This window comes from Gouania willdenowi, chromosome 14 (genome assembly GCF_900634775.1).
Source record: "Gouania willdenowi chromosome 14, fGouWil2.1, whole genome shotgun sequence".
Taxonomy (NCBI): Eukaryota; Metazoa; Chordata; class Actinopteri; order Blenniiformes; family Gobiesocidae; genus Gouania; species Gouania willdenowi.
In genome coordinates this window covers 11,026,053-11,039,487 of record NC_041057.1, presented here as the reverse complement: position 1 = coordinate 11,039,487, position 13,435 = coordinate 11,026,053, and the positions used below count along the sequence as shown (strand labels likewise).

General features: G+C 38.9%; 1 protein-coding gene across 2 annotated transcripts in view; it reads left to right on the top strand.

Moving 5' to 3' along the window:
• Nucleotides 1-1,335: 1,335 nt before the first annotated feature.
• nsg2 (neuronal vesicle trafficking associated 2) overlaps nucleotides 1,336-13,435 on the top strand; it is a 46,943-nt gene continuing 34,843 nt past the window's right edge. Inside the window, exons 1-2 of one of the 2 annotated variants that reach the window (XM_028467562.1) lie at nucleotides 1,336-1,599; nucleotides 1,883-2,052. In XM_028467562.1, the coding sequence (XP_028323363.1) occupies nucleotides 1,924-2,052 (129 nt within the window). In that variant the 5' untranslated portion in view covers nucleotides 1,336-1,599; nucleotides 1,883-1,923. The remainder of the gene's footprint in view (nucleotides 1,600-1,882; nucleotides 2,053-13,435) is intronic. The other variant, XM_028467563.1, reaches the window with a different exon arrangement.

Genomic DNA, 13,435 nt, shown 5'->3' with positions numbered 1-13,435 from the left:
TGAGGATCACTTTAAGTAAATGAGTTCACTCCCAGATAGCACGCATACATCTCGACCATGTCGTCATTCTACTCCGTCCTAATGCGTCATTTTGTGTGTTTTTTCCCCCAAATCAGTGATACCACTTATAAACTTGTAAAACTGTAAAATGTCACTTCCGTGAAGCTGTTTTTGTGCTGGGGCTCTTTTGGTGATGCTGCTGAAAATACATTTATGGTCATGAACTGTGTCTGTCTTTATTTTGTCCACACATAATAAGCTATTTAGTGGTAGTATATTGTTTTTTGTTGTTGTTGTTCTTTTTGTGATATTGCCATATTCCTGTCAGATTTAAGTAAATATGGAGATATTCATATTAATTGAATGATCTGAGCTAAATAAAGATTAATATAAGCTGTAGCGAGTCCGCGCTGAGCATCTTTAATCCATCGTCCAAACGCTGACGTCTCCGCTACGTCTTTGACCGATGAGCAAACGCTCACCATAATACGTCTCTCCGATGCAACTTCATTCATCGTGCCGACGTCGGCGAGATGTCTGCTATGTGTGCTATAGGTTGTCTATGCTCAAAAATTATTTTAAAAAACCAAAATGTTTTGCACCTATTGAAAGACAAGGTGATAAGGTGATGAATAGCACTGTTATTGAGTTGTTTCAATAGTGTTTTTTTTTTTTTTTAATATAATGCTGTTTGGGGATGGGCTCTGATAAGCACTTACTACTTTAGCCCATTTCATTTTTGGTTGTTAAAATTAAGGTTTATTATTTGCAGTGTATTGTACATGTTAGAAGAAAGCCAAGAACAAATAAATAAAATCAATCAATTATTTCATTGTGGATGTAATTACATTTCCAACCATTTTTGCATCATTCAGCAGTGGTTAGCATTTAGCATTGCAATGCTAAACGCTCGTGTCTTCGTCACACTCACACGAGGTGCGTTTGGCCGCGTGTCCCTTAATCAGCCGCCAGGTGGTGGTGTTGCACTGACGTAGAAAATCCACCAAAGCAGGTGTGATGCTGCATTTAATGTCTCTGGGAAATAGTGACTCTTTGCTTCTTCTTTTATTTTACACGCTATGGTAACTTTTTAGCCTCACTAATGAGCTTGAAAAGTGGATGTATTATTCATAATAGAATATTAATTTATATTATTTCTTACATTAAATTTACGTAACATGGCTGCCTTTTTTGTTTTTTGTTTTTTAAGCGTAGCATCACTAATGATTTAAGGTTTAGAAATGAACGAGGTGATTTAAATGCAGCTGTGATTTGGCTCCCACTTTAACGAACGAGAGTCCCGTCAGATACAGAGAGCATTAACCCCCCCCCCCCCCCCACACCCCCCCAGTGGCCGCACCAGGAGCTTTGTATTTGTACAGCAGCAGTAGAAGCACAAGCAGCTTCACCGCGGTGTGGAAAGCAGAGTCTCTGTGTGGATTAAAGGGGGTTGGGCTGTCCGTTTAGTGGAGGAAAAAAACACACACAAAGCCGTCAGACATCCACAGTTTGCGTCCGGCGGCTGAGCGTGGCTTCCCCGCAGCATCAGCATCACCTCCGCCTCCAGCATCACCAGCATCATCGCAGAGGACCACAGCTGTAAGTGCTGCTTGTTCACTCGAGAAATTTGCCTTAAGGTCATTTCAAATGTATAGATGCTTATATGGTAAAGAAAATGTCTAATTTTACACAATATATATGTTTTAAACCTCCAATCCCTCTTGGCTACAGGACACCTAAATGTGTTTTCATTTGTATAAACGAGTTTTAGAATGTTTTTCTGTGTACTTTTAAGCTCTAAATTGGTTAATTCTGCATCCAATCGCCAGTAACTCGACCTAAAGCCCATTTTCCCCTTCTAACACCTCCCTCACTCACTCAGGTGCAGTCTTCAGGGAAATAAAGGAATAATCAAAACTGAAAATGGTGAAACTGGGAAGTAATCTTCAAGACAAAGGGGGCAAAGCTGTGTGTGTGGAGGACGGCTTTCAAAATGTGCCCCTCATCACTCCACTGGATGTTGGCAGCCTCCAGAGCCAAGCACCTGATAAGGTACCAACTGTGTGTGGGTGTGGGGGAGTGCATGTGTGAGAAATAAATGAGTTTCCCTGTTTGTTTCCTTTCCTAAATCTCTTTCTGGTTTTAATACATCAGTTTTTTTTACCTGTTTTATCCCTGGACCCTTATTGAAATATTCACCCATTAACACACACACACACACACACTGCTGGGTTTCTTTCTTTCATTTACACATTAAATCTTCTCTGCCGCCTGCCTGCCACATCCTTTGTTTTTCAGATGAGATTAGGAGACCGATTTGGTGCCAGACAGACTGTCGTCTATCATCCTGACATCCAATAGTAACTGTGCTGCTGCTGCTTGTTAATCCAGTTACCATGGTGGCGTCGCAGCACTGATTTCACATTCCAAGAATTATCATTTGGCCACATTAGGTTGATTTCTTTACTGATTTTTTTTATTTTTTATTTTTATGAATAATTTTCAGCAATATGAGGTCAGATTTCTACATCTGAAGATGAACCGCTGTGCCATACAACTACAGATTAATAGACAGTGTCATTGATTTATGGGATTTAAAGAGTGGGCTTCATAATAAGGATTATCATCACATTACCTGAATTAGTTTGTCAAAATAAAAGCATTACTGCAGATTTTATTTTTAAGCAGTTAGATATTATATATGGTGGGGGGAGGTTCATATATACTCAAGAATCAACATTTTTGTTTTATAAATTAAAAAGGGGGAACTAATAATACGTCATTGTCCAGCTATGCAGATGGACCTGCCATTGACTGATGCACTGAAATATATTGAAGTACAGCAATATTTTAAAGCTGAGAAAACCTTACAGAACTTTTGACAGGAATTACTGACTTAGAGAACATAATAACGGACTGTTTTTTTTTTTTTTTAGCAGATTACATGACTGAAGGTCATGCTTTACAACTGCAGCTAATAAGGGATTACGGACCGCTTGATTTGTCAAACGTAAATGAAAACAGAAATTCACAAGGATGACACTGGAGGCTAAATTAATCCACTAGTTAGTGATGGTAATGCCCAGATTTAGCTGTTTTAGGGGGCCACAAGTCTGCGTAACTATAAATGAAGCTATTCCAAATCACTCAAATGGTCCAACAACTGCTGAGTGACAACCAATACAGTATAACACCTGTTGCCAGAAATGCCTACGGGAATTTCCCGCCTCTGAATCACTAGAACATCCTCTCAAGTGATCTTCAGGGTGTCACGTGTGTAAATGATGCAAAAATAATCCAACAGAAGTTACAATAACAGCTCCAATAAGAGTAGCTGCAACACACGTCCTTGTGTTTCCATAGTAACAAGTAAAAACAATAATAAAGAAAATATGGAGAGAATCAGTATGAACTGTATTATGTCATATTTGGATAAAAATGGCAGCTCTAAGGGCTAGGCGATAGGGACAAAAACTCATATTTTTATAAATCTCGATATTTTTAACTCAAAGTCTTTCCGGAAAGGTAATTCTGGGTTAAATTTGCTGAAACAAAATCTCACACAGGCACATTTAACAAACATCTGCACAATATGTGCCACTTTTGGCTTTTTCCTCTGTAAATAGTAGTGAAAGCAGTGACTCATTAAACTAGTATTTTAATACTAAATAAGGTATAAAATAAAAATACATCAATATAGGCAATATTGTATTTTTCGATTTATCTTGAATCTTGATATATTGCCCAGGCCGAGCTGCTCTACATCTTTAGTATAAGAAATGTGATTATTTAAAAAACTACTTGTAAGGTTCATGTCTTTTGGTATTTTTTTTTTTTGGCAATACATAAACATGATTGATGTTATAAGCATGAATGGTACAGGAACCCTTTAATGTAACAAGAGTAGAAAATAGAAGCCAGCACTGAGACTCATGGGAAAGTGGAGCTATTTCCTGTTAAATGAGGGCAGAAGTAATTCCCTATACTTGTCCTCTTTAAAAGTCAGACAAAGAATTAAGACACTGCTGGTGGACACAGTTTAAAGCTAAAATGCCAGCGATTGCCTTGAAGGCTGTTGACCTAAAACGGTCACTTTGCCAAATGGCCTGGAACATTATTTCAAAAATCATGCTGCCCATTAACCGCTGGGTGTGCAAATAGTCATTGTGGAATTGTAACAGTGACCTATACTGTAGCTAACTTGTGTTTAACGTATAGGACAAATGTACATAACATCATTTTAAAGAATCCTCCTGGATTTAAGTAGAAGATAGACATTTCTAGTGCAGTAGTTTAAAGACGATGATAGACTCTTAACTTTTTGAACAAGGTCTTTTTCTTTTTTTTTTTTTTTAAATGAAGACTCCTAAATATTCTCCAGAGTCACTCCTTCGAATGAACTTCCATTTGCAGCAGAGCCCCAGAGCACATTATGTATTCTACTGGAGGAGCCTGCAGTCCTTTTTCATTTTACATACCTGCTAACCGGGGTGATTGTTAGTCAATGCACCCACACTCACTCTACACTACAGTGTGTACGCAGTCTACATGCGTGCGTGCGTGCGTGTGTGTGCAAATGACATATCGTTTCTGTCAGCTGCCTTTCACGTTGTGACACGACATTCATTTTGCTGTCAGTCATTCTGCACTGATTAAATCACGCCACACTCGGTTGTAAAGCAGCCATTGTTTGCACATAATGTGAGGTAACCTGAGATGGTAATTTAGGGGAATCTGCAGTGGATGTCGGCCCAGTGGTTGGACTTGTAATAAATTGGCAGATATGTAAATTCATTAGTCATTGCTGCCTTTCTATATATGCTTTCTATGAGATGCTGCACAGAACTGACGTAAGAACTGCACGTAGAAAATATTTAACCAAAAAAAAGCTTTGACATTCATTATTGTGCCAGTGAAAGTGGAGCCACTTGCTCTTATTCTGGTAAGTACAGTTTGCAGCTAAATTTCCATTCAGTTTGACTTTCTGATAAGTGATGCATGAACGGTACGGACAGGGAAATAATGAATTCCATAATGAGGCATTAGAATCTAGGAGCCGCTACAGAACACAAGCTGAGTTTGTTGGATAGTATTATGAATTTGTCTTGCAGTTTCATCTCAATCCCTTAAAAAAAACCAATGCAATTTATAGTATTTGATGTATACAGTTTTTAATGCACGCTTTTTGTCCAATCTAGCATTCATATTAAAATATTGTTGCATTTTGAGTTATATTCTATTGCTGGCACTGTCCACTATAGTTTTTTATTGACAAGATTCACCACATCCTCCTTTGGTGTGAGCTAGTAACATAACTTTCAGGCATCTTAGTTGAAGCAACTGGACTTTGAAGTTTTGCCGAAGACGTTCAGTCTCTCATCAAGAGGTTTTTTTCAGTTCTGAAACAGACCAGTTGGGACTCAGCGGTTTACGCTTTGGAGTCGATAATAAAGGGTCCCTGTTATCCATTGACTCAGGTAAACTGGTGTTCGGTCATTGGGGGAGTGAAGAGATGATGGGATTAATGATATTGGCAAGGTTGTGTCTCATCCCCCTCTTCTGTTTAAAGATGACCCTCACTGTCCTCTCAAGTAGTCGTCTCCAAACTTTTCACAGTCTCTTACTATTTCAGACATTTTAACAAACATCCACCCACTATGGGAATAATGTATATATATATATATACTGTATATATATAAAAATCATAAACATTACTCTGCGATATTTGGCTAAGAGTGAGTCTTAAATCATTTTCCACACAAAGTCTTGTTCTACATTTTGTTTTCATGTTTGTCAAAGCTGAAAATCTACTTTCACACAAGTACGTGGTATCAAAGGGCACATTTGGCTAGCTCTCACCATACTTTCACTTGTTGAGATTGAGTTTGTTTTTCTTTCACAACTAGAGGTTAGTCTTACAGAGGCCAATGTGTAATTTGTGGCAATGCATGGCGGCTCCTGACTGCTGCTCTGTTTATAATAATGCATCAATTTTATATCGCGCTTTTTTGGACACTCAGTCGCTTTACAGAATTAAGGGATTATTCTTTCACTCCACATTTAGTGGTGGTAAGCTACTGTTGTAGCCACAGCTGCCCTGGGGCAGACTGACGGAAGCGAGGCTGCCACAGTGCGCCATCGGCCCCTCCGACCACCAACAACACTCACATTTCTCACACACTACATTCATACTAGGCAAGGTGGGTAAAGTGCCTTGCCCAAGGACACAATGACAGATGCCACCCCACTGTGGCACCTGGAATTCCCAGTGGTCTCCCATCCACCTACTACCCTCCTGTGACAATTTGCGTACCCCACTTTGGGAACCTAGGCCCTGCAAAATGTCCCATCTTTCCCGCCTGTACTGGTGTGAACCCTCTGAGCCTGATGATGTGGGGTCCAGTTTCTACTCCAGTGCGTGATGCATGTCCAACAAAGGGTACTGGTCTGTGTGGGTTGGTACCCAGATGACTTTGATGTTGCTGTCCATTGTGCTGATACGTCACAAGCTCTGGCGTGTTAGTTTAATGCTGAGTCATTCCATGTTTTTGCATTTTCCAAATCTGTCTGTATTCTGTGAACTAAGCAGATCAGAATGTCAGTTTAGAGACTGACATGACTACATCTTCTTGTAAATTGTAAACAGTTGAAAACTTGACAGGTAGAAATCTATAAGCGTACATCGAATAATCGATCGATAGTCATAATGTTACGCTTTGTTGTTTTGCCGTAAATTCATTATTTGCTTGGAAATCTCTCCGTGAGTTTCAAACACTAACTTTCAGTCGGGAAACAATAAAAAGTTACAGCAGCAGAAAATAGCAGCAGATTATCTGTAAATCCAAGAAAAGCTTTAGACTCAGAGGATACTTTTCAAATATTGGATTTCTATGGGTAAAAATGATCCCATTGTTTAAAGTTTGTATGTCATCATGGTGGTAATTCAGACGTTTGATCCACACTGGTCGACTGCATTGTTTGAAGCCAAACATATGCATTTTTGTCTCTGAATCTCTATAATCTGAGTTTAACCCCCAATGTTTCCCCCAGTGTTTATCATTAATCAGCTTTTGTCAGCTTATTAAAATCCTGTTGTGAGGTTTTTATGGGGTCACATGACCCGAACACGCCGCCATTTTCCAGCACATCTGCTAAGATTACTGTGACCTCATAGGATAGAGTGTTAAACAGAGACTAGATGAAGGTGTGCTGGGTTTCGGTGCAGTTTGTTCACATTTCAACTTTAAGAATGCTGTGTTCAGATGGTTTGATAGTTGAACGGTTGAATTTGAATCTAGATGGGAGACGCTTCTTCAGTCTTTGATTAAATCGGTGCTTTAGAAAAGAACAGTCTCTGAGTGACTCAGAGGAAGGTGCTTACCACGTTTTCTCTTATTTTATCGAAGAACAAAAAAACAAACTTGCTTCAAAGGATACCACGAAAAACACATCGACCTAAGTGCTCATCTTTGACGCTTGATGCCTCATTGGTTTATTTCCTCTTAGCTTTTATGTTCCTTTCATTCTCGTTTCTTTTTATACAAATAAATCAAGAAGGAGTTCCTGAGTGAAAAAAACAAAATGTGTGTCAAATAGGTAATGGTTGACTTTAGTTTCATTAGATGAGCTGTGATTAGGGTTTAATTGGCCAAACCACCAGACTGTAAATACCTATAAGACGAGATAAAACGAGATAAGGCAAGGCATTTATTTCTACTGCGGAGGCTCATTTTACAGACACCCGACAGGCCACACACTGACTAGCTCTGACATAATGACCACTGATAGGTGAAGTCAGTTCCACTAATCTGATCTTGTCCATCTTATCTTGTTAGTCAATGGTTAGAGGTCAAAGGCATCAAGTGGCATCTTGTCCCCAAAGTAAAAGGAAGAATAGCAAACAGAAGGAGCGCGTCTGACATGACCCACATTGTGACAGCAGGAAGTCCAGGCCACAGCTTCTCCAAAACACTCACATTTAAGGTGTTGCAGCACGTCTGAACACAGGCTGGTTTTAGTACATCACAGTACATTACACAATGCTGCAAAATAGATAGATTTAGACAGTATCAAGAAATTGATTTGTCTGTATTAGATTCATGATAAATCTGCACTAACACTAACCAAATATCTGTCCAATCTAGTGAGAGTGCTTCCTCTCACTTGGTCTTAAAAATAATCACATTACATTAGTGGTTCCCGATCTTTTTCTTATCATGACCTCATTTTTATATCACTTTTTTTTTCTCTGAAATTGTTTTTTTTCATCATGTTTGGCGCTACAAATACAGAGTAGCCAATAATAGAGCACAAAATGACAATGGGCCCTGTTCTCCGGTCTGGACTTAAGTGCTTTTTTACGCGTCTTTCTCCTGCGCGTATTCTCCGGTCTAGGTTCCTGCCACGCCCACCACACCTAAATCAACCAAAAGCGCATTCACAGCGTGTCTGTGAATGAAGGAGGTCTGAAGCAAAGGAGGCAGACTGGCCATGATGTCATTATTTTTGGGCTGTCTTGAAATCACAAAACATGGAGTTTTCCTAACGCTTGTAAATGCAATTGAAATCCGTGAAAATGATAAAGTTCACTTTTAATTTGAAACGCCTTCGTTGATAAACAATGTAGCAGGTTGATTTGATCAGATTACTGCAGTGTGAGGATCGGAAACATTATTCTGTCTGAGCTTCAGTTAAAATCGCTCTTTTTCCATATTAACATTTGTTTGTGTGGAAAGCCTGATTTTATTAACTTCTTACATTCCTGCATTCAGTAATGATCAGCGTGCATAAGTCATCATCTGTAGTCTATGTTTCACTTGTTATTTACTCTTGTAGTGATCAAACTGTGGCTTTGCGTTATACACAGTGTTAAAATAGTTTAATCAGTCTGACGTTTGTCATAGTTTCATTTACCGAGCTTCTGCAGCTGACGCGCGCAACGCGGCACAAAAACAGCTGATCAGCTCTGCGACGCACCCCCGTCCAGGACAAGGAGTGGACAGCACGGTTAAAAAATATATAAATGGAATACATTTTATCCCGTTTAGAACTGGTAAATGTGAACATATTAGAAACGCTGATGGTCAAGCCTTTGGCGTACTTGTGTGACTCCTCCCACCCCTGTGACCGCATGACAGTGTTGGATAGATTCTTTCTGAGAGTCTCTTCTGCAATATTATGAGTGTGTGGCTTCAATTGTAACTAAGTCCATATTTCTAGTGCAATATAATTTTTCACCAATAAGCCCAAGGCCAGATTTGAATGGGAACGCCCACATTTCAGGGCTGCAACACCCAGAGTGCTTAACTGGGATGAAGGCGCGCAGCCAAAACAGCACCACTGCGTGGCCATTTTGACTTATGCGCATTGGGGGAATAATTTTATGCTGCTTAAAGAAATTTAAAGTAGAGAAATACATTTGTTTTAGATTGTGTGTGGTGTTTTAATTTGAAAAAAAAAATGAATAATGATAATAATTTCTGCTCTTTGAGCTTTCTTCCTGTTCCTACACTGTATATCTATTTATGTGATGAAATAGTTTTTTGACTGTGCAAAATACTATAAAAAAAATAAATAATTTTTTTTAAAATAAAAAAACATTTTAATGAGTAATTATTTTTATTATTTTATTACTAGAAATTTAAGGCAACCCAATTTTAATTTCATTTCCAGGCAACCCCACAACAACATTGAAAAACCCTGCTCTAAGGACACTGCTGCAATTAAAACAATTTTTTTTTTCCTTTTAAATCAAAATATATAATTTTAGTGAGTTGTTATTATTATTGCTAGACATTTGAGGCAACCCCATTTTATTTCCAGGGGAACCCACAACCCCAAGGTTGAAAAACCCTGCATTACATACAGATCCTCGAAATTCTCTGCTACATTATGGTGTTATGGATTCTAGTTGTATGTTTTCTATACAAAGAGAGCCTTGGATGAAATATGTAGTTAAAACTCTGCTTCCCAGTGAACATTACACCAAAAAGCTGCTTAAGCACAGCTCAGTCCTCGAGGGATGGAAAATCAAACTGTGATGGTTGTAAATACAGGTCTGAGTAGATATATATATATATATATATATACTGGGAATAAATACATACACACACTGGGAAAAGGCGAGGTATAAAATGAAAAATATCTAACATCTTTTACACAAGGAATATCAACTGGAAGAAAAATAATGACTGAAAAAAAGAGTAGAACAGGAAGCAGCATAGTGGCTTTTTAAACGCACTATTGTATACTGTGTTTTATGTAATACATTCAGGTCAGAGGTAAACCTTGAAAGTCTTAAAACCGACACTTTTAAACTAAAAATCGCAATAAATGAAGATGTTTTCATTAAATATTCATGATTCGTTGAAAAACTCTAATATTGTTTTAAAATTCCAAGAAGTCTTTGCTGCTGTAGTACTTACCTAATTATTGTAAAACACCGTCAGACATTCACTGTGAGTGATGATGGGATAAACCTTAATGATTGATGGTTTTACTCTCTTATATCACACAGAAAACACTTGGCATTATGATCCAGGAGGCATTGCTTAAGCACCCTTAACGTAATGAATGCTGACATTTATTTATTGTTTTAGATCAAGTGCAATACGTGGCTGCTGTCACTACAAGGCATTAGATAGGTAATGGATGAAGACTTTTGCATTAAGGATATAGACTGTGAATGCACTGTCAACAATGGCTGGTATGGATGGTTGCAGTAGGTTGGCAGGATGACGACTATAGCCAACGAATGGAAGTGAAAACAAGCAAGTAAGGAATACACCGACAAATGTACACATGGACACGAAAAAGCAACAAATTATAATGATAAAATAGTCCCAATAATGGCAACATAACCACCATGCATGCTGGGATTTAAAGCATATCCGAGGCCACATGTGTCGAACTCAAGTTCCGGGGGCCAAATATGGCCCTTTAGACCATCCAATTCGGCCCGAATGAGAAAGTTAAAAAAATAATAATAAGTATTGTCTAAATCAGTGGTTCCCAACCAGGGGTACGTGTACCCTTAGGGGTACTTCAAAACACCTCAGGGGGTACACAGAAACATTTGTCAATTTATTTTTCTAAAATGATGAGACAAAATTCTGCTTGCTCACAGACATCTTCCTTTTCTATCGATAATACATTGTGGCACAACTCTAAAAAATACATTGAAAAAGGTGTAGATCAACACCAAAAATGGTCAAAACATCAGAAATATACGAGTGAAGCTTTCAGACGAGCCTTCTTAGACAAATTAACAAAATAAAGGGGTACTCACCTGAAGACAGAAAAGATAAGGGGTACATTGGACAAAAAAGGTTAGGAAACACTGGTCTAAATGACCTAATAATTCAGCACAATATTTGGAGGATCCCAATTTTCCCACGCTTTGACTGCAGTCTTTTTAAATCTGAAATTGTTCAAATGACTAATTTTATGGAACACTAATACACTAAGGCTGCACAAATAAATGAGCTGAATGTCTTACATTATAATAATAATAATTATAAGGTAGGATTCAATGTGAAGATGAAATATGTGCACCGGAAGCGACATTAACTGATCAATTTTCTGTGAATGACATTTCAACACACTGTCAATGTTAAATGACCACAAGCATTTACAGTACATTTGTGTTAGTAACCTTTAGTAATATAAAGTAATCAATTTCACGTTGGCTCATACTTTAGGCTTTGTTTTAAAAATGATAGTTTGATTTTAGTGCTGGTTCGGCACATTAAATATCAAACAACCAAACATGGGCAGAATTTCTGCCTCACAGCAAGAAGGTCCCGGGTTTGCATGTTCTCTATTTAGCTTGCGTTGGGTTTTCTCCAGTTTTGTATCATCATCTAAAAACATTGAGTCTAAATTGTGATTGGTTCTGTCTTTTTGTGTTTGCCCTGTGTTGGACTGGCGTTCTGTCCCCAACCTGTTCAGATCTGCAGGTGAGATAGAAGATGAATGAATGAATGAAAAAAAATGTTACGCTACATCAACTTTTCTGTGCTTTAAACATGATAAAAGTGCTATTTGGGCTTCATACACATGCCCAAAGTGTTTTTTTCATTGATCCCATCAATCGTTAGTTAGAGGGTGATTTGCTCCTTTCTTACTGCAGGGTGAGCCCAAACACCTCGCTCCATATTGATGACGCGTTCTCACTTTGATAATGAATTTGACGCGGCACTGAGCTGGAGAAGCCGCGCCTCCAGGAAGCTCTCTGCCGTGATTGACATGTAAACAGACACGCCCACAAAGGTGAGCATTTGAGCATCCTTCACTCAGTGCTATGTATGTATTTTCTACAGTCTATGTATGTTCAGGTGAACGCCCCGCCCCCACGCTCTGTCTCGTGTTTATAAAGCAGCATGAGCTCGGCTATGGAGTGGGTAGGAGGAGGGTGGGCCGTCCTCTGGCCCTATGTCACCATGCGGGGAGGAGGAAGTCAGTGTCCCGTCTATAGACACGCCCACTCATGAATATGCATAAGTAGGCCGCAAATCATTCTGTTTGTGTAGAGTTGCTCAGAAAGTGACTTTTCAGAGGCTAAAACTCTGGAAAACAGGCGAGTTTGGGAAAATAAACCTCAAATACTATGTTTTTGGGGTTCTTAGAACAAATGGAGATGGATGAAAAATAGCATGACATGGGACCTTTAACTAACTATACATTTTAATTAGGATTTGTCTTCAGAAACAATGGTTTTCTAACCAGAGTTTGAACTTTTCAAATTAGTATCAGTTACACTTTGTTCAGTGGATTTTAACCGGGCTTTGTAAAAGTGGTGACATTTACTGGTTACTTTTTAATGAGGTAATATGATATGGAAGAGTACATCGAGAGGAGGAGGAGGGGGGATGAAAGAAGCTAAAGCATAGTAGAGTTTAAACCTAGCGTGTTATAGGGAGATTGGTTACAGAATGAGAGTTAGGGGGAAATTGAGGTGTTGTTTAAGGCGACAATGAATCCTGACGTGTGTGATGAACGCCTGTAGCCACTGCAGCCTTGAGGGGCCAATCAAATGCATCGTGTTCCCTACACTCACTGCGGCCTTCGGCTTCTCAATAGGTGCTTTGCAGAACCCACAGACCGCTTTGTTTTTCACACACTGGAGCATGCATGTGTGTGTGTGCACAACAGTTTCTGGCTTTTGTCTCAATGTGATGGAAAGCAACTCAAAGGCAGCACAATTAGTCGCAAGGACACTTGGGTATTGTTCACAATCTTTCTTCCCAGCATCCACCTCTTCTATGCACGACTATACAGTGGCTACACGGGGAAACATTTTGTATTTCCCCCTAGTTGCTATGTTAAAGTGATAGTAACAGTGGTAAAAGCCCTTCCTTTACTCATATAAAGTCAGACCACAAAAGAACAGAGTGTGTCCAATCAGAGGAAAGATTACGGTAATTGTAACAATAGG